General features: G+C 47.2%; 6 protein-coding genes across 6 annotated transcripts; all 6 read right to left on the minus strand.

The window, feature by feature from the left end:
- Window positions 1–4,501: 4,501 nt before the first annotated feature.
- On the minus strand, window positions 4,502–5,919 carry N7509_006525 (BCS1 and AAA domain-containing protein; the record flags this gene model as incomplete). The annotated part of the gene is made up of 3 exons (XM_056631162.1): window positions 4,502–5,090; window positions 5,164–5,653; window positions 5,700–5,919. The coding sequence occupies 3 exons, from the start codon at window positions 5,917–5,919 to the stop codon at window positions 4,502–4,504; spliced, it is 1,299 nt and encodes a 432-aa protein (XP_056488423.1).
- A 374-nt stretch (window positions 5,920–6,293) lies between these two features.
- On the minus strand, window positions 6,294–6,485 carry N7509_006526 (uncharacterized protein; the record flags this gene model as incomplete). Its single annotated transcript, XM_056631163.1, has 1 exon — window positions 6,294–6,485. The coding sequence occupies one exon, from the start codon at window positions 6,483–6,485 to the stop codon at window positions 6,294–6,296; it is 192 nt and encodes a 63-aa protein (XP_056488424.1).
- A 1,414-nt stretch (window positions 6,486–7,899) lies between these two features.
- On the minus strand, window positions 7,900–8,197 carry N7509_006527 (uncharacterized protein; the record flags this gene model as incomplete). Its single annotated transcript, XM_056631164.1, has 2 exons — window positions 7,900–8,145; window positions 8,195–8,197. 2 exons carry the CDS (start codon window positions 8,195–8,197, stop codon window positions 7,900–7,902), a joined length of 249 nt encoding a protein of 82 aa, XP_056488425.1.
- A 984-nt stretch (window positions 8,198–9,181) lies between these two features.
- Window positions 9,182–11,053, minus strand: N7509_006528 (uncharacterized protein; the record flags this gene model as incomplete). Its single annotated transcript, XM_056631165.1, has 3 exons — window positions 9,182–9,405; window positions 9,456–9,927; window positions 10,547–11,053. 3 exons carry the CDS (start codon window positions 11,051–11,053, stop codon window positions 9,182–9,184), a joined length of 1,203 nt encoding a protein of 400 aa, XP_056488426.1.
- A 3,182-nt stretch (window positions 11,054–14,235) lies between these two features.
- On the minus strand, window positions 14,236–15,402 carry N7509_006529 (uncharacterized protein; the record flags this gene model as incomplete). Its single annotated transcript, XM_056631166.1, has 1 exon — window positions 14,236–15,402. One exon carries the CDS (start codon window positions 15,400–15,402, stop codon window positions 14,236–14,238), a length of 1,167 nt encoding a protein of 388 aa, XP_056488427.1.
- Window positions 15,403–17,101: 1,699 nt separating this feature from the next.
- On the minus strand, window positions 17,102–17,545 carry N7509_006530 (pH-response transcription factor pacC; the record flags this gene model as incomplete). Its single annotated transcript, XM_056631167.1, has 1 exon — window positions 17,102–17,545. The coding sequence occupies one exon, from the start codon at window positions 17,543–17,545 to the stop codon at window positions 17,102–17,104; it is 444 nt and encodes a 147-aa protein (XP_056488428.1).
- Window positions 17,546–21,129: the final 3,584 nt, after the last annotated feature.

Genomic DNA, 21,129 nt, shown 5'->3' on the forward strand with positions numbered 1-21,129 from the left:
TTCTCAGCCAGACTGCTTCTTTGGTGGCTTGTGTCTGCCCTAGAAATTCGGCTTCGCAGGTTGAGAAGGCACCGACGCCCTGGCGTTTCGATTGCCAACTGATTGCTCCACTTCCAATGTTGAAGAGATACCCAGCTGTTGATCGTCTCGTGTCACGACATCCTCCCCAATCTGCATCTGTGAAGCCTTCCAGTCTCTGAGGCTGACCCTTGTACGCGAGTTTGAGGCTCTTTGTTCCTTTGAGGTACCGCAGGATGCGTTGAGCGAGTTTTCGGGGCAAAGTTTGTCGCAAAAAAAGAACCATGAATCTCTTGCCCAGTGATACTTTGCCCTGGCATGGTTGAATATTAGCCCAGAGCCGTACATTGGCAGGTATGGCTAAGTCCATTCCCAGTGGTACAAAGTGATCTCGGATCTGATCCCACTACCTAGTTCCTGGTTTCTCTAGGCTGATTCCAGGCTGCTCACGGTAAGTCTATCCCACCCTCGGTCACCAGAAATCATATTAATATAGAGAGACAGTGAGACGGCCCTAATTCAGCTGTTCTGGTGAGTCCGATCGAGAATGTGCATTATAGCTGGTTTAAGGGGACCTCATCTAGGCCGCGAACAAGGTAAGTTGCGAACAACTATCTTGCGCCAGCTGCTGATAATCGGTGCTAGATTAGGTATATCCAACGGCAAATTGCCTTGGCTGTGGCCTGGTGCAGTCGGTCATTAAAGCTGCTACCATGGCTTATTCATAATTGATCCTGGTTAGTACATTTCCATCTCCAGGATAATTCGGAAGGCAACTAAACATAGTCAAGTCACTGTAATGAAATTAGGTATTTTCCCCCGATGCTATGCTCGATGCAGCCGCCCGCCGACCGAATGCCTCCTCGCTTTCACCACCGAATCGCACGTACCCGCCGGCAGAAGTAGCCTCGCCGGACCGGCCAGTCGATTGCCGAGACGGTCACAATGGCGCAGTTGTTATTAGTTATTTGAAAGATGCAGGTCGGTTTGAGATATATGTGAAGAAGACGTTCTCACTGACATCGATCGTAGCGGTTGATGTTACTCTCAGTCTCAGGCGTGGCATGTGTGTTTTACGCGACGCGTAAGTGCACCCAGCCTTTGCCCGCCGTAGCATGTTTCTGGTGCGGCAGGTCCTCGACGAACATCAATTTCAATACCGCCGGTTGCTGACTTTGGCGGGCATGTCCAATCGACTCCGCACAGGTGGTTTCACCACTTCCATTGGAGATCAGCAAAAGGTAAAATTTAAATCGTAGAGCGAATACTCGGGAAATGGTTCGAAAAAAAAAAAGCGGGCTTTGAGTTCAGGCGGACCGCATGGACGGGTTCTGATGTACCCTGCGGGAATCGAACCCGCTACGTTACAGAAAGCCAAGTGAAATGCCACTAGACCACGCAAAGAGAAGGGTTGCCGGCGCCAATTTTGCTTAACTATAGCCACTAATTTACAAATAATCATACCCGCCCGTTCTTCTGGGCACACATCCGGCAAGATCAGCGTTTCGGGGCTCTAGAAATGGCTTTCATTCGATCAGGCCGACTCCAAATAATAACTGAAAATTGCTTGGAAGAATGAGGCTTTCTATCGCCCGTACCCCAATGGTTCTTTGCCAGTTTACCCCGATCATGTACATAATAGAAATGGTCTAGGGATATATATTGCAGAGTATCGAGTCAGCATTCGGGAATACTACATCAGATATTGAACAGAATATGGTCAAAGAGCACGCGACGAATCTCGAGCCGAGAGAATGTCACACAGAAGACCGACCGGAGGAAATACTACCATCACGAATCTGATATTTAGAAATCATCGTTTCGCACTGTTTCTCAACTTTTGCATATGGAACAAAGACCCTCACTATGACGGGATGGGTGTTTACTGTTGGCCGCCGCTTCACCGCCCGGGAGTCACCCGCGCTGCGCATCACCATGTTGATTCACGATTCACTGGTTCGGTCCCCATTACGATCATCACCATCTCTCAACCGTCACTCACCTCTAACCCTCACTCACCTCTAACCCTCACTCACTAGCCCTCACTCACCAGCCCTCACTCACAACCAGACCTCACCATCAATACGCCAGCACCATCAATACGCCAGCACCATCAATACGCCAGCACCATCAACACGCCAGCACACCACCCACTCACCGTCGAAACTCCGCATCTCCCTACATCCAGGCAAACCCTGCTGCCACTCCAGCCAGCAGGGACAAATACCCAAACCAATAGAGACTACTTGAATTTCAGCCGCCACCCCAAGTGGCCATCTCACTATCAGCCATGAGTCGATGCTCTAATTCACACTACGCGGAAGAGAATGTCTATTTCTGAAGCTCAGGGCGTGGTTGAGCGCTACAAAATGGATTGTTCGACATCTACATACAATAGTGAAAAGTCATTCTAAACCATGTCTTGCTGGATTCTTGATTCTATCGATTCTTTGGAGCAGGTCTTGGCTTCTTCGAGGACTCCCCCGAATACTAGTCTCTGACACCACGAAGAGGCGCCTGCAATCGCCAGAGGATCAGGACGAGGACCGCGGCGCCACGGGTCGCCTAATGAGCGCAAATTTGATAACGCAGGGCTCAAGGCTGCATGGAAGCTCAAGATTATACAATCACAGGGCTCAGGACTGTGAGGGAGAACTTGGTGTCGCAGCGGTCTCCTGCGGAGGTTCTTGGTAACGCAGGCGTCCCTGCGGAGCACATGTTTACAACGCAGGGCTCATTGCTGCGAGGGAGCACGTTTTTACAGTCACAGGGCTCATGGGCTGTGAGGGAGCACGTTTTTACAATCACAGGGCTCATGGGCTGTGAGGGAGCACGTTTTTACAATCACAGGGCTCATGGGCTGTGAGGGAGCACGTTTTTACAGTCACAGGGCTCATGGGCTGTGAGGGAGCACGTTTTTACAGTCACAGGGCTCATGGGCTGTGAGGGAGCACGTTTTTACAGTCACAGGGCTCATGGGCTGTGAGGGAGCGCGTTTTTACAATCACAGGGCTCATGGGCTGTGAGGGAGAACTTGTTGACGCAGCACTCTCCTGCGGGTCTCCCTTGGTTTCGCAGCGTCCCCCTGCGGAGGCTCTTGATGTCGCGGAGGTCCCCGCGGAGCACATTTGTACAACACAGGGCTCATTGCTGCGAGGGAGAACTTGTTGACGTAGCACTCTCCTGCGGAGAACTTGGTGACGCAGCGGTCTCCTGCGGAGAACTTGGTATCGCAGCGGTCTCCTGCGAGGCAAACTTGATCACGCAGAGCCCGTCCTGCGAAGAGTACTTGGTAACGCAGATCTTACCTGCAAAAGACACCCCAAGGCTGCGAGGCCCGGAGTGTGAGGAGGAAAGTCCTACTTTTCTTTTCGACAGGAAAAGAGCGTCTTTTATGCTATTCGGAGTAGGGGTTTCGGCAGCGACCACTTGCGTACATTTTGCCGGACCCAGAGAATTTGACTTCAAATTCGCACCGGGCGACCCTAATTTCGTGGGTGTTGAGGCGGTTTATCAACGTTGAAATAAGAAATTTCAAGAGTTTGGAGCGGAGAGCGGGTGGAGTGGCTGGATCCACCTGGAGCCGTGGTCGGCATGATGCGATGCGTGACAAATCATTTGCCTCATCAACATTGATTCACCCAGCTTAAACGGCCTGCAACGCACTTGGTATGAGGTTTAGACTGAAGTGGCATGCCATGGGCTACTCGCCATGGCAACTTCATTTTTCGTGGCACCAGAAGTCTGCCAATATTCGCTCGCACCGTGGTCAATCGATTTGCGAATCATTGGTCTCAACATTGCTCAACGATGTGAAACGGTTTTCACGCAGCTAATAAGTAGAGTCGTTCCATGGAAGACTCGCCTTGGCAGATCGATTGCCCGTCCGCGGAAATCTTCGCCAGCAAAACTTTTGCTCTCGCCTTCGTGAGAAAAAAATGCTTTCCTCAGCGTAGCCGACACATTTTCCGCCGCGAATCGCAGTTACAGTACTGCAAGGCCCCATACCGCCCAAATATTTATTTCATTTGCCAGCACAGGATGACCAGGGTACTTTGTGTGCCCACACCCACAAACCGACGGAGAAGGTACCATCGATGAAGATATGTCGACGGCGCCTCCGTCGTCGGAATATGGTTTCATCGCGTGCTTTGATCATTAACCTTCACTTTTTATTCTTGAGAAATCCTCGGAATCATCTATCATTCAAGAGCATTGCAGAGTGTCAGTCAATTCCAATACCTAAGACTGTCGTATACTAACGAAAATCATCGCTATCTAGGTTCTGGGCTGTTGAGAACCTGGAAGCGGAATGACCCGACCCGCTCATGTTTGCAATCTATGCTATTGGACAGACTGATTCACTGGCGCCATCAAACATACAGTTCCTCATTAAGTACGAGACTTGTTTGACAAAACTCTTTTCTGAGATTCGGCCATTCAGTTCTCCCTGCCCCCTGTTTCCTCCCTCCTTCCCTTTCCTTCAATACTTTGCTTTCACCACCCAGCTCTCTACACAAGAAACTGCATCAGAAGGCGACTTCTTGCACTCCAAAAGAAATGACAGCACTTCTGCTGGGCTGAATACTTGATCCGGTACTTTGCTGGCAAAATCACGAGCGAACGCTTCGATGGTCTCATCATCATATTCCTCGTTGCATTGGTTTTGGTTCGGCATTTGCTTGAAGACCGTGCGGAAGAGTTGAGTAGAAATGTTTTGATCGGCGAGTTTGAAATGGATCTTCTTGTCTGAACGGCCAGGCCGAATCAGTGCTTCGTCCAGATGTTCGATATGATTCGTGGTCATGATGAGTATCCGGCCCTCTTGAGATGAGACACCATCAAGCACATTCAAAAGGCCTGATAGGGTAACTGCCGATTTTGACTCGTTCTCGTGGTCTGCGTCGACGCTGTCTCTGCGCCCTACCCCAGCGGTATCCACGTCCTCTAAGAGGACAATACAATGCGGCGGGAGCTCAGAAAAAAGCTTCATTAGTGTACTGTCTGAGATGTTCGACAACTGAAGCGTATAAATATCCAATCCATGCTTCCCTGCGAGTGATAGGCTGAAGCTGGATTTCCCCGGTTCCAGGTGGTCCAAAAAGAAGATAGCCTCGTTTGTAGGGAATGCCCCGTTCTGCGTACCAGCCTTGCATATCTTGGTCAAGGAACTCGTCCACATCCTTTAATACGTCACTCTTCAACTCGTTGTCCATAATGACCGTGGAGATAGGTCGAACAGGTCTCAATCTGGCTTTCTTCCACTCCCCGTCGCGATGTTCGAAGACAGAGACTTTTCTCTGCGTGTCCTTGAGATACTTTTCTCGGCACTCTTCGATCAGACTTTTCAGGATGTTGGCATTAAGACCAATGGAGGAGATACGGAGATCCTCTCGATGCTCTTTGACATGGCAGTGAAGAACGAGCAAATGCCCCTTATACCAGAAGAGAAACGATCCATCCCAAGGAGAAAAAGTCACAGGCTTTTTCTTTGTCGAATAAACGTTACTTGTCCGCTGCGTGGACCTCACCCGAGCGATCAATGAATGAGCATTGTGGACAAATGGCTGGTCAGCTATCCAATCAACTAGCATATCGTATGCTTCGTCGTAGTAAGAGACATAGATTGTCGAGGCTTCAGAATGTCAGACTCATCCTATCATAACAGGAGGCATACGAACTGAAGTAACTTTTCACTATATCCCAAACATAGCGGACAGCATAACGGGCGAAGAGGACAAATATTCCCAAAGTGCAAAACAGTCGAGTGTAGCTGTCTAGGTTACCAGCAAGCAACTGCTGGGCGGAGGCAGAGAGCACACCGAGCCCGGGGAACATAACATCCATGAGAGACATCTGGGGAGGGCTGTGATAGTTTACGCCTCCGTTGATGGCGCTCATTGTGGATCAAAAAATTTATAATTTATAAAGAATTGATAGATGATAATGTAGATCTTTAAGTTCTTGAGAATATTGGGCTGTCCAAAAATCCAGAAATTGCCGCCTCTTATATCTGACTCGGTCGAATGTCCCCTCAATTCTTGCCTCTACTGTAAGAATGTTTTCGTGCAGGGCTACATGCATATCAAAGGAGATGCGGCGTTAACTCGCATGATGCTACTTCGAATTGCCCTGTTTAGGCAGACTGTAAATCGAGGCCCTGGCATGAACGTAACCGCATGTGGTATCGGGCGGTGCCGGCACGTGCCGTCGGCAATAAGCAAACAGACGGATTGAGTGCAGTTAGCCCCGTTTTACCCCTCATTGTAAGCAAATCAAAGGCTGATGCAACAGCACTCTGCGACTGGCCCTTTTTCTTTATCTCTTCCTCCATTTTCTTCCTCCATTTCTTCCTCCATTTCTTCCTCCATCTCTTCCTCCATCTCTTCCTCCATTACTTCCTCCATTTCTTCCTCCATTTCTTCCTTCATCTCTTCCTCCATCTCTTCCTCCATCTCTTCCTCCATCTCTTACCCCATATCTTCCACTATGGTTCAGGCTGCCAAGCGGCCGCGTTCTCGGAAATGTCTAACCAGTGTAGAAGCCTGGGAGAGAATAGAGTGTGTCGCCCGCAGACTAAGCACGACCTGGCGCCTTGGGGATAGAGAGTCCAAGCAAGTTTCAGCTGCATTTTTCCTACTAAATCGCCCATCAGAATCTACCGGTCATCACAAGTATCGCCATTTTCTTGGCCTAGTGCATCAAAAATGTGGACCGCAGGCTGTACGCTTATGTGCTGTGGCCCTTGGCCAAAACAAAGTCAGAGATATGAAGAATGCCCACCGCGACGCGCTGATCAGGAAGATGAGTGAGGATCAACATCGGACATTAATAAACAACCAATCGTTTCCAAGCCTTGCGGATGGTACTGAAGCAGTATCCATCTCAGAGGGTAAGTACTGAGGTTTCTTTTTGCTATAATGCTCTGATTTCTGAAAAAAAGAAATAAGCTGAACTTAGAGCGGCTATCCAAAGACAACCGCTCTAACGAGAGCGAAAATCGCCGGATGTCGCCAACAAATGAGGGAATCATCTCTCGACCTTTCAACGGGCATGGAGGAGTCGATCTCGCTTCTACTTATCGAGTGAACTTGGAGCCTGAACTCTTTCATAATGATGGCAGTCATGAGCAAACCTTAACTTACCGTGAGATTTCGTTCCTCTTACTTTCTTTACTTTGCTATTTTCTGATCAAAACCCAATAGATCACCATGAAAGCCTCGCATTTGAAGATCATTCTGTACCCAATCCAAGCTGTCATGCTTACCAAGAGCTGACGAATCCCCACGCTGGATTTTCACAAGACAAAATTCAAGAAAATACAGACATCACCAACACACAAGAAATATTTGAACATGCATCCATCAGCGGCATTGCTGCTGTTTTCGAAGGTCTCATTTGCGGAGCCATCAGAACAACTTCTCTGTTTGTAAACGGAACCAGCCGTTCAAAGGCATCAGTGACAACGGTGTTTCCTCCTTGGGGCGCAGTCGACTGTTTACTGAGTCTCGATATTTGTGAAACAAGCGTGGAACCTTTAGCGATGGCTTTATTTAATGCAACTGTGAGATGGGTGAAAGAGTCTCTACATATTGGCTTCTCAGGGGGATCAAGTCTGACCTTACCCAACTCCGAGGTCACTCTGAAAGGTGTGCATGATGAAGTTATTGCCCAGGTGTTTGGTTGCGAAATACAACAGGCAATAAATCAGAGCCGTATTCGCATACAAGAGATGGAAAAGGGTAATTTGATGACTGAATGTGTGTCGATGATAATCACTGAAAAGGGGGCTATCATCAGCTTATCGCTCGGTCTCATTCAAGGGCTAGAAATACAAAAGAAGCTATATACATAAATTGCAATCATTCTACAAAAAGTCCTTCAAAATTCTTCTTTCACTTTTCCCTTGGTGATGTATAACTTGACACCATCTGGAACGACGCCTTGTCCATTCCGCATGTCAACAAGTTTCCTTGTCTGTTCCTGCCCTTCATCATCAATCTCGTAAACAGTCACATTACTTCCTTGCCAGTACACAATTTGACCTTTCCCAACAATCATTGTCACACGATTCTCGGGCACGTTGTTGAAGTCTATGGAAGAAACGAGCGACTTCTCTTCGAAAGACTAGCGACGTATTAGTCTTAAGAATGGAGATTCCGTATAACCTACATACCATTTAGACACTTATCGAGTAGTGACACGCAGGGGAACTTTCAGGACAACAGTGTTGGTCTTGCACGACGGAATTGGATGAGCCAAAATGCTCACTGCCCGGACGCGTCGGGCACAATGGAGAAAAAGCAGAGGGCTAAAGCGACAAGTCTAAGCCGTAGTCCAGTAGATAAAGTGTTTCATAAGGCGCGTCCACAGTTCTTGTTGCAGCTGATATTCAACGTGTCTGCGTTGGTTTTGCAGGTGGGGGAGTCATGGTTATCGTTGAAGAGGGGTGGAAAAAAGAAGTGCCTTAAAATCCCGAGTGAAACCGATGTGGGGTATGGTCACGTGGTGATTCCTAGATGGGTGCCCCACGTTGGGCAGCGATACAGAGCTAGATATTGTTGAGGGCTCCCCAGTCAGATTCTTGAGATAGTTCCATGAGATAGTTCCATTCCTGTAGCGGTTTATAATAATGGGATTGAAAAAGTATTGCCGAAAATATATTCTCTGGATCTTGAAACTAAAGACACGGCTCATGTACGCCGTTCCCGGATGTAAAAGGCCAGTATCATCATCATGCTAGCGATGCAGTATATGAAAATATGATCTTGACCAGACAAGTAATATCTGCTTTTTTTCTCGTTATCTTCTTTATTGCTACCTTGTCCACACGATGGCAGCTTCCATCCGTTACGTGCCAGTCGTCGATGCATACCTTTGCTTATAATCGATTCCAGAAAGCAATGGTGAAAGTCAGCATTTTCCGATGATAGCACTTGAATCATCATCGATACTACTGTTGGTGTTTTCTGGCATCGAACGGAGGCGATGTACATCTCCCGGTCTTTCAGAAGGGTAGAACTTGGGGCTATATCAAGGTCCTGGAGGTGGAGAAATCGGGGGAAACAGGCTGCCTGTTGGAAAGGCACCTTTGACGAAAATCCCCAATCGATAATTCTTGAGCAATCAGCACCTTGGCTTCAACCCGTGAAAAACCCCTCACTTACCCTGTGACATTGTGCTGTGCATCTATAAGTATATTTCGTGGTGATAGATCGCCATGGGCAATAGCGAAAGGTGCTTCGTCAAGTTCAGGTAAAAGAACATTGGAGAGGATATTCATTTGGTCAGAACAATCCTGTTCCGTGATTTCTGGAAGGACACCCTCGCGGACTCGACGGGTCTTGTTTTGGATTATACGGGTAAAATGCTTTAGGGAAGATCCCCCTGAAATTGTGAGCAAGGTTTGGGCTGAACCAGAAAGATGTTGAACATACTGGTCTCCTTAGTGCATTCAATCAGTGATGTGTGCAACACCGCAACTTGATACAAGATTTTATTCCGAAGAGTTCGCGTCGGAATTTCATCGGACCATGAAAGCTGGCTGCCCGGAATCCATGTCAATGCGATGAATGGATATTCGATCGCATTATCGAATGTGAGACTGCGGCCCCGGAGCCTTGCAGCCCATGAAAACCCCTTGAATTCCAGCTCTTCAAGAATATGAGCTTCGGACTCAAGAAGCTGGATAACAGTGTCCTGTGAAGCATGGTGGACAAAAAGAGGCACTCGTACAGCCCAGCTCTCGCCGTCAGCAAAGGTCACCTTGAATACGCGACATTGGCCACCATCAAAGTACTGACGAAAGGTAGGAATTTCTTTATCGCTTCGAAGTTGAGATATGGCGATGGGAATAGTATTCTCATAGAAAGACTGTTGCTGCATGATTTCAATGTGAATGTGGATGGCCTGACCGTGTCACTGTGGTGTTTAAGTATTTTCTGGGTCCGAGCTTCCGTGACTGGTAATCGTGGCTGTGCTTGGTGGCTTTCCGCCACAATCCATTACTTTGTATTGCCGGCCCATTAGATCAAATTACTGAGACCGTCCGTATCCATAGAAAGAACCATTACGTGAATTCCGCACGTGCACTGCAAGGTTTCACAAACTACACACTTAGCTGCGATATTAGAAAGAAACTTATGCCCAGATTGTAAAAATATCAACACTACAGCATTCGTTCCCGCAATGGACCAAAGGCAATTTTTTTGTATAGTATATAGAGCTAAAGCTAAGTGTATTTAAGGAAAGGAACGTGACGCAAGCTGTCACAAGCTATCATAACTTTTGTCATATTAGACAAAAGCAGCAAAAACTTACGGTACTACTGCCGTCCCTATCCAGACATGGTATAAATGTGAAGTCCATGAGGGTGATCAGGACTGCTTGCATTGCAGGTGCATCGACATCCACGAGTCCAGATTGGTTCAGAAAAAAACCAAGCCGTGTCCACAGCAATTAGGTCTTTTGGCCACTAGATTCAGGTTGAGTTAGTTACCGCCTCACGGTACATCCTGATTTCACTTACATCATTTGGTTTTAGGTTGATGTTGGCTCTTCCATGAGTGATTTCACACAAACCATTGAAATCGTCTCCAGGATATCGGCAGAGACCAAATGATTGGGTGACGTTGTGCTCATGAAGTAATTCTTGAAAGCGCTTCATGAAACCTAGTTCGTCCTCCCCAATATTCAAGTCTTTCCCCTCCGAGAAGTAGAACTCAGTCGGTCTGAATTCACCATCAGATGAGACTGCCCAGATGGCAGATTGGGGAGGTTTCATTCCAGATACATGGCCCGATTTCCAAGGTACAGATGTACCTTCATAATCAACAAGCATCTCATCAGGCTCGAGGTCAAAATGACGGTGAAGCATGGCCAGACCAAACGTGCGATCCATGCTCTGCTCAATGAAGAATTTTTTGAAGACATCTTTCACAAGGTCATCGCCATTCAGCTCCATGAAGTTGGTACGTGCAACCTCGAGGGAAGGAAGGGTCTGAAAATGGTCGACAGAGTATTCACCGATGGACATAATAGGCAAGAAAATTTAACTCAACAAGCTAAGAATTTAAAGTCGAGATAGACTGATTTGATGAGCCAACGATGAGTTCTCTTTGGGGACTTGCTGTTGCCTGTAGGGAGAATTTTGCCTAACAACGGGGAAACTCCACCTTTTATAATCTTCGGAGTCGCATTAGTTCGTTGAATCATTGAGGCATATTGCATATTTACAGCTTTCAACACCTTTTCTGACACGTCTTGTTGTTCATTATGAACCCTATAATCTGCACCAAGACTTTCAACTTTCTGACAGCTGCAGGACGGAAGTGGGGCTGCATAGGGTGTTGGACCACTCAAATATCGGACGTCTTCCTCCATTTCTTCCTCAATTTCTTCCTCCATTTCTTCCTCCATTTTCTTCCTCCATTTTCTTCCTCCATTTCTTCCTCCATTCTTCCTCCATTTTCTTCCTCCATTTCTTCCTTCAATTCTATCTTCCTCTATCTATATGTCGACCCTCGTGTCAGGCATCTATAATTGTGCCACCTTCTCCACTATGGTTTTGTCAATGGCTCTACGATAAGACAAGATAAAGAGGATATATAAATGGAAGCAGAAAATGGAGAAAGAAAATGGAGGAAGAGATGGAGGAATTAATGGAGGAAGAAAAAGCTGCCATTTCCCCCCCTTGAGGCGTCATAGTGACATGGTTTGGCTTAGTAGCACACCCGGTGATATGGTTAAGTGGATGATTGGACGAAGAGGAAATATCCGTCTCGCTGGAAGGCGTAACTTACTTCTCGATCAGTTAGAAAAAGCAATACCAAGGCAGCTGCAATGTATTGAGTTTATGGAAGAATCCTTCTAGCCAGATAATGAAAATTCAGTACATTCTTGTATATATTTAAAATGGACACTAATCGTCTCTAACTTAGGAGAAAAACTCAAATGGATCCTGAGCTGTTATTCCAGCTGACTGTGTCGGCGATAGCATCGATTTGCTGCGGGTCAAGTCTTGCCCTCTGGCTCATGTCGATCAAGGTCCTGAGCTGGCATAGACTGGAAAATAAACCACTCATCGCCGCTCAAGCTGGTATAGGTGCTTTCGTCTTCGTGGGATCACTTATATCTGTTCTGCTATCAATTTTGAGAGCAAACCTTAAGACCAGTAGGTTGCTTCTTTGGCCAATACAGCTTCCTCTCTAATTATATATCAGATCTGCCTTGGCTGGTACTGCAGCTGGAAATAAGCATACTGCTTATTCTGATCATTTTGAATGAAGTGAGTGTAATGAATTAGAAGGAGAGCGATACTGACGTCTGCCAGTATCTATGTGTTTCTAATCTACAACATTGGGCAGCACATATGATATCTGCCTTATTATCCTTGGGTGCGGCCACAATTCTATTACTTTCCGTCTATTTTCCGGTGCGTTTCAACTGTGCTCTACATGTTGTATGTCCTTTATTGACCTTAAGATGCAGGAACAACGCAGCATGTTGTTTAATTCATTTATCATCATCGCTTTTGCTGGCCTCAGCTTCATCAATGCCCAAATTATTAGGGCGTGGGTCATATGCATGAGGCCATGGCGTGTGGATACAAGTACATTCAAATCATTTTGGCAGTATCCGTGTCCGGCAGCTGCCAGTCACCAACGAGTTTTGTGGATAGCGTCCGCTGGCTCTGTAATATTGTTTTTTGTTTCTTTAGGCTTGACGATACTTGCCTGTGTTCAAACTAACCTACAGACTCAAATTATGACGGTATATATTTCTTTCCACTTAACAATGGTCATAACCTGCTCACATACCACATAGATCCAAATCGCCATAACAAACCTAAGAAAAGTGGCCATTTCATCTTACCTTCTCCGAGCTCCCCATAACAACACGAGCGTATTACATTCGCATGAACACGCTAAAGTATCTGAGGAGCTCACAAGCAGCCTTGAGTGATCTGCTTACGGGATCAAATCTTCTTCTCAATGAGCTAGTCAATGTTGGAGACTACTTAGCTCACACCTCTCAGTGAGAGCTGCATTCAGAGAGACAGTAATACTCATTATACTGTATTGTCTAGTGTCCTCCACAATGGAAGTATCGGTTTAGATGTACAGTACATATGCGCGTATCTCAGCGCAAGTATCTGAATAAATGCGTCGTATCAAATTGTAGCTGGCATAATATACGTAAAGATTAGAAGATCATTCCGACTGGATTCGTTCAGTTGCCTCTTCGCACGATGGCCATCTTCTAGCATCTGGATCCGATGACCAGACTATTCGACTCTGGGACTTGGCAACGGGCACACTAAAGAATACTCTCGAAAGCCATTCAGACTTGGTTTTTTCAGTGGCTTTCTCGTGCGATGGTCGCTTTGTAGCATCTAACTCCTTTGATAGAATCGTTCGGCTTTGGGATCCAGCTACAGGCGCTCTGCAGCAGACTCTTGAGGTCCATTCAGACGGCGTTCGCTCCGTCGCTTATTCACATGATAACCGGATACTAGCTTCTAGATCCTTTGATCTGCCTCTCCGCTTGTGGAATCCGCTCATGGGCGCCTTGCAGAAAGTACTGGAGTCCAAGGAATAGTAACTGATCTAAAGTTTTCTGAAGACGATTTGTATCTTGAGACTGACCTGGAATACCTCAAGATCCAGCCACCGCCAGACACGACAGGCCCAAATGAACCTGATGACAATATGTTCTTTATTGAAGGCCAGTGGGTAAACTTTGCAGGTGAATACGCACTTTGGCTTCCTCCTGAATATCGGCCCGATCCCTCAACAGGGAAAGGCAATGGGCTTGCCTGGGGGCTCGAGGGAGAATGGCTGGAAGCTCGAGGTACTCCTAGAACCCTATATGTATAGTCTCATATGATTGGTTACCTTTTTTTCCTTGCTTCACTTTGGAGTAACAAGTTAACGTACTGCGCATCTCTTGGAATTGATGTCCCCAACTCACTTGGTAGATAAATTAGTTGTAGCCGAATGAAATAGAATGCTCTTCTTTTAATCTCAAGCTTACCGTCGAAGGGCACCATTGTTAATTACATTTCAATCCTCCGGCATCAGACTACAGAGGTCGGGCTTAAGTGGTAAGATGTTACTGGGTGATAAGTGGTACACAAGCATTCGAGGGTTTTTATAGCTCAAACTGGGGAGTAACGGTCGACGGTTTGCCTGCGCCGAGGCGGACCGTATCGTTGTCTTAATAACGGTTCGGTAGCCTTGCTCTTGATATCCGTCGCAGAAAGACCATCGCTTCTACCACACCGGCTCTTAAGGCGTGTAGAATACCGCACCTGTAGTGAGCCCACTGATCTGTTAGGGAAACATTCTCCAATTTTTTCCACTTGAATCCTTTCTCTTCCTTCAATTCGATCAAAAGCTCGTCGTCTTTAGACAGAATTCGAGCTGGCCTAATTGATTTTCCAACCTGGTGGTTTTTCTGCCCAGGTAACTTTCTGCGTTGAGCTTTACGCTCACAATCTGGTGGAGTCTCATCGGGTTCCTGCAGGCAGGTGTGCTCTGTTCGCTCCTCAAAGGTAATTGAATAAACAACCTTCGACAGAAGTGTTTCCCGTGTCAGGAAACCTCGAATGGGAATTGTCTCTATATCGGATAGACTAGATATGGGATGCCGATCCGTCGGCATTTGGGGGTGGGACTCCTCATTTTTTGAGGCCCGAGAAACGCGACGTTGCGAGGGGAGGTTGTGACGAGTATTTTTGTTATGCCGTATATGAGCAAGAGAGCTTTGTACTGCCGCCCGCCCAGCTCTTTTCGATCGTTTGGGTAGAATAGAGCTCTCGCTGACATCGTCCGCATCATTAGCGTCACTAGAGCCGTCGCTGCAGCTGCCGTCATGTGATGACGCTAATGGGCCTCGCTTTCTTTTTGGACGGGACGTTGGGGCTAATAATGCGATTTCCCTCATGTCCCGCTCTCCGAGACGTGAAATGGTGATGACGACAGATTGAAGCTCGGAGACTGAAGGCAAATTTGCATCTTTATCGCTTTGGTTGCATTTTGACTGATCTTCACCACGCTGTGATGTAGGTGACATGGAGATGGAACGACGCCCTGATGAGCTGATTCGATTAGGCTCACATGATGTCGACGGGATTTCGATTTCTTTGTGTGAAAGCTCGATCTCAGCATCAGTAAATACTGCTTCATTTGCCTCGGCTTGAATACTCTCGCAGAATTCTGCAGTCGAGTGGCCACCGCATTCCTCCAGGGGTATTTCTTCACTGTTCGTGAAAGCTGGGGACTGTCTAAGCTCATCTAACCCAGCTTCAGCATCGCCAGTTGACGAGGCAACATCGCTAGACAGTAGACCAAATGAAGAATCAGGGTTCTTCTTTTCATCCATAGAGCTCAAAAAATGTGCGTTGATTGTTATATTGAGATCCTCCTTAGTGGTAGCAGACACAGTGGTACCGGAATCTTGCAAAATCCTGTCCTCCACTTTGGCCGAGTGTGCATACCAAGATTAAGTGACAAGCTAATAGTAAGATGACAATGAGGACTGACCTGCAAATATAGAAGGCGATGTTTTGTTTTCACTTTCTTTCGCTTCGACCGCGGGAAAAGGCTCATCTCCGGGCGATGCCAAGCTTGAAGCACTGGGACCTTTAACACCGTCTGGTTCGCCAGGATGTTGTAAAAGAGATATGTGAGTGCCCTGGCGCCACCTATAATCCTGACTCCCTGCTTGCAATAAATCGAGTTAGCCCTTTAATCGTCTAATCTGCTTTCCGGGCGGGATAGGATATAGAGAAAATCGATCTCTGAGACGTAATGTTGAGTTGACAACCTGGGTAACGAGATGCAAGAAAAGAAGAACATCCGACGCTGGGCTTGGGGCTCCATAGGCAAAGGGTAGACTTAATCCATAAAACAGAAACATCATAGCTTGGCACAAACAAACAAAGCCAGGCAATTCTTCGTGTTCAGCAATCTGTTATATTCGAAGAGCTGCTTGAGTCCGAAGAAGTCGTCGGGGCCGCCGATGGGCCTGTCACAGACACATGGATTGTTGTGGTAGACAAAGAAGTTGGTTGGGATTTAATGCCTTGCGTCGAAGACCTTGTATTATTGCTGGCGGTGCACAAGCTCCCCTTTACTAGGGCCTCCGCGACCTTGCAATTCGCCTCGTCCCCTTTTTCATTATGGAAATTGAGCAAGCCGCTTCGTTGTACCTCAACCCACGCGGAATTCTGACTGGAGCCACATAACATGGCTTTGACCGACGACAAATTGTTATATGTGTGCACTCTAGCAGTGTAAGGCAAAAAATTCCGTAATTTTTGTGAGCTTTGGGACGTTGCGGTAAGCTGCACAGGTGCTGAGAATTGATGAGGTAGCGACGGAGAGAAAACTTTCGCTTAGTCGGAGATTTGTAAGGAGGATCAAACGCGCAAGGGCAGGTTGCACCGCAATAGCGACACAGTGGACGCTACCCGACCGTGATATAAGAGTTGAGATTAAATGGATATCACATTCAGTCGCCGGAGAAGCCGCTCAGCGCATTGCAGCCAGGATTATGATCATATGCGTGAGTCCCATCTTGATTCTGGTTCACAAAATAGTACACATTGCCATAGGGGGCGGATTTGCTGGCTGACGGAGAGGGTGTGGTTCGTAGTTCTGAGGCGCTCTATGCTTAAAGCTGCCACTAACAACTGTTGTAGTTCAGAGGTTTTAATTGTGTTATTTATTCAGAGGGAATACAGGAGGCTATATATACAACGAGAAGGTCAAGTTGATTTGCAATCAACTTGATTCTTCGTATATGCAACCCGGGATTATTTCCGACGTTGCGGTTTTGTTCCTGGCCTGCGCAAGCCTCATATCACAACAACAACACCGACCGAACTCTGGAAGTAATCAGCTGAGGCAGCATAGCCTAAACCTTCAATCCAGTCAACAACGGAGTTTATAGTGACCCAATCATGCGAGAAGTACAATGCTTCATAAGATCCAATACTTGTTGCCCAGTCTCCAACCCCAAGGGAGCAATCGCAACGCCACAAGACTAAAGCTTCCAGAGATAGGGCGGAAACAGGAGATTAAACTTTCCGATTGCTAGGGAATATCATATTCGGATGCTTCAGGTCCATTTCAGGAGATTGAATTTCCGAGTCATTCACATGCGTCTTGACATGATTCTTCAAATCCTGGGGGCGCTTGTAAGAATCATCACAGACATGACATTTGTGAGGCTTAAAGGGCACATGGGCCCGGACATGGGATGTCATATGGTAACGCTTGGTAGCAACAGCATTGCAATTGCCCCATTGGCATGCTAAGCTGGGGGTTTTGGTGATATTGCGGCCAACATGCCACCCGCAGAGGTGCTCCTGTGTCGCAACAACAGTTAGACCTTTTGGAGACAAATTATCAGCCGAAGAGCTTACATATAAGGCCTCCGCAGTGAAAAAAGTTTCGCTGCATCCAATCCATTGGCAGAGCAATTCATGAAAGTTATCTGTGGACGTGCCATTGACAGCCATAGTAATGGGTCTGGTACGGACCGCCGTTGAGGGCATCGAGATTGCAATTGTCTGGATAGGCGCGGCTTGTCCAGTTTCCACGACAGAGGCGGAATTCACCGAGGTCTGCGCGTTATTAGAATAGCTGAATTTTTTTTCTTTTTGTCATGGCGCCAAAAAAAACTATGCTGACAGAAAGCCTCTGCAGAAGTTCAGATGAGCAATGAGGTTGGGGCGAAACCCGCGAAGCCCAAAGAGTAGAAATCAAGCTAATCAAGGCCTCTTACTCTTAAAAATGCGGTGGGGTGGGAAATTTAATATCCAGCAAACGTGGTCCATTTGTGAACGAGTAAGTCAGGTGAGAAATTAGGGAGAAGGGAACATGGGAACATGCCAAGCGAAGTGAGCATCAGCGGATCTTGAAATGGGGGGGGGGGGCCATCGTGGGGCCAACCGCGCCGAACGCGTTCCGCGGGACCGCGGGAAGGATAAGGCAGAGAATTTACGTGGCGTAACGCGTCGTTCCCTGAGTCGCGTGGAACGCATCTGCGGCTACGTTCGAAGTCAATAAACACGTCTTCTCATTCTGATATCAGAAAGGCCTTACATATTTGAGGTTAGCAAGACACACCTTGATCTTCACGGCAATTGGCCGAGCATGAGCATCATGAGTCTGCTTCTGCCGGCAAGTCCATGCCATTTGGTGGTGACGCCGAGCAGGCATTCTGAGCATAACGACGTGGTGCAAGATAGGTGCTCGCCTCTCGCCATGCTCGTGGCCTGGATGAGACCCCTTATATCAGCCATAACACATTCTCCCGGTCGTACTCGCGGGAACAGCCGAACCAGGGCTGTTTCACCACCTCTCCCTGTCAGCATGATTTCTGGTTGTTGTTGTTGTTGTTGATGTTGTTGTTGTTGTTGTTCAGAGGAATATTATTGTTGATTGTGCATAAGGAATGACAGAGACTATATAGAGCTTCCTCGAGATTAATTTCGATGGTTCGGCTTGGTTCGTGATATGCACCAGCCTCATGTTACAACACTGGTGACTGGGAGTGGCGTAGACTTGCCGTCAGTGCAGTCTGGCATCGGCATAGGCAGAACAGGGATGAAATGGCAAGCTTCCGCTCGGTCATACTTGGACTAGGCCTAGGAATCACTTCGTACCCCGGGGAAAGGATAAGGGGCCACATTTTCCAATGCATAGGTGTTTCGTATTCGATATACGAGCGCCAGGTGAATCCCTAATCATATCAGGGCAAGGCATCATTGGCGGACAGACTCATGGTATTTGTTTAAGGAAAAACCAGGAACTGACCTGAGAAGAATTGCTCTCGCGCGAGGAATCGGGGGTGGATCTAAGCCGCAGCTGTCTGATAGCTTGTCCAGCTGAAACCAGGGCTTGAAGATCTGGCCTCAGACTAAGGCCAAAAAGTCGGTTCAATATGCTGGCCGATGCTATTCCCGGGAAAATCGTTACCTTCTTCGGTGGTCATCGATTCTTGGCCTCTCTTTGTTGTCGCGGATGCTCCGATGGCTCGCTCGGTCAACAGTGAGGCCGGCTCATGGCCACTGACAAGCCTTCGGATCGGACATGGGGCAGGAGGCTCATAGCCGTCAGAAGACTGCGAGTTGCTAATACATTGACTGTCAACATTTGTTCGGACAGGGTAATGCCGGAGAGACGAATGAAAACACATTGGAATTTTACTGCATGGCTAAGCAGAGGTCATCAAGCCTTTGAATTGGGCCCGCTAATAAGCCAGGTGAAGTGACTGTGTCAACCACGTCTTCAGAACAACAAAGGCGCAAGCGTAGTGAGATTCAGTGGCTTGGCCCATCAGGCCGATGCGGCTGGTGAGTTTCGAGGACTATGGGGATAGCTCGGTCAAGTCGAGGTTATATTGAAGCTCGCCCTATGAAGAAAAAGAATCATCAGCAATATTTTCTGGGGAACAGAGAGCTAACAACTGATAGCTATCGTACGAAAATCGAAATGCGGTACCGGGTGTTGGGAGTAGGCAGGGGCAAAGCACTATAGCGACTTACAAGATATCGAGCGACTTTAGATAAAAAGACTGCTATCCTATGAAGGAGCCGTCAGCACATAAAATCTGCTCGTAATTTTGCCGTAGTTTATGGACTTACATTGTTGCTTATTGCTGTCCACTGCTTCTGAAAGGGCCAAGGGAACTGTGGATGAAATATATTTGTCATCAATCATCAGTAGGCAGCTTAGAAAGGAAACTTTCAACTCACTGTGCTCACAGCTTGGATCATTCAGGATCGTGAAGGTTTGCTCAATGGGTTCTCGGAGGAATAGTGGAGGCGGGGCTGATATTCAGTATCTTCTGCATTAGCATGATTCCAAAAGACTGGGTTGCTACACTCACTGTTCGAAGACTTGATTATTGAGAAAGTCTAGGCTATTGCAATAAAAGAGCTCAGCTCATTTCATTGTATGATTTGGAGGTCAATCTCCATACCAAAAAGTAGCCGCAGAGACAAATTACGTCCGAAATTCTTTGATCCAGAATCACAAAGGGATGATCGTGAACGACTGTTCTGCTAGCGAGGGACCGGGTATTTATAAAGATTTAGCCAGGCATTCAGTCCTCGTCAATGAGATCATCACAATGAATTGTGAGGGCTCAAATATGAAATACTCTTCAATAATCACTGGCTCAACATTTCATCATTAGTTCAAAGCAGCTCTCAGAGACATTGCGTTTTGCGCCTGGTGATCAAGAACATGAAAAACGTTTTCCGGCTGTAGATATCGTTGAAACAGTCGTGACGATGTCGCAGTAAAGAACCGAGAACGTTTATCAACATTCAAAACCGTGAGTGCGCCCTTTATTGCGACGGGTGAGGTGACGAGTTCATCTCATTTCTTTTCACTCACCAGCGATGAGCCCGTTAGCCCACGCAACAGCAACTCACCAAAGGCAGGCAGACCACAGGGTTCTTCGTTGCCTACCTCGCATATCGGAGAAAATCCATCACACCTGCACAATAGCAAGTAGATACAAGCTATGGGACGGCACGGGACTGATCTGCACAGCCCCATCTCATAACAGGGTTTCTTGTACAGCGAGCCAGTCATTAGTTCGATTACGTTTTTGAAGATCAATCCTCTGCGGTCAGCCGCGTCTTTGCAAACGCATTACCCACATCAATCTCCTGGGAACGGATGCGGGTGGGTACTACTACTCAGAAATATAAGCCAATTAGTGCCACGAAAGGTCCACATGCGCACAAGCCTGCAATGAAATGATTGGTTGATAGTTGGTCTTGGCTCCCAGGAGACTGTGGGTCATAAATAAATATTGATGCGATCATTGGATACCACTAATAGAGCGAAGGAATAATGAATCAACCGGTGCCATGAATAACCCATATGTGCCATAAAGCCAGCCTAGAAATGATAGGTCCAAATTTGGCTATGAGCTCCCGGGAGCCTGAGCCTACCATTACACCTAACATAATTGGATAGCCCGTCAGAAATACCCACATCGAATTCCCGGGAACTAGGTGGATATGTGAAACTGGGTACCGCTGCAAAGAGGTATAAGCCAATCAGTGCCATGAATTTCAAAAAT

Source organism: Penicillium cosmopolitanum (assembly GCF_028827165.1).
Source record: "Penicillium cosmopolitanum strain IBT 29677 chromosome Unknown utg000007l:1.0-333516.0:1.0-333752.0, whole genome shotgun sequence".
NCBI lineage: Eukaryota > Fungi > Ascomycota > Eurotiomycetes > Eurotiales > Aspergillaceae > Penicillium > Penicillium cosmopolitanum.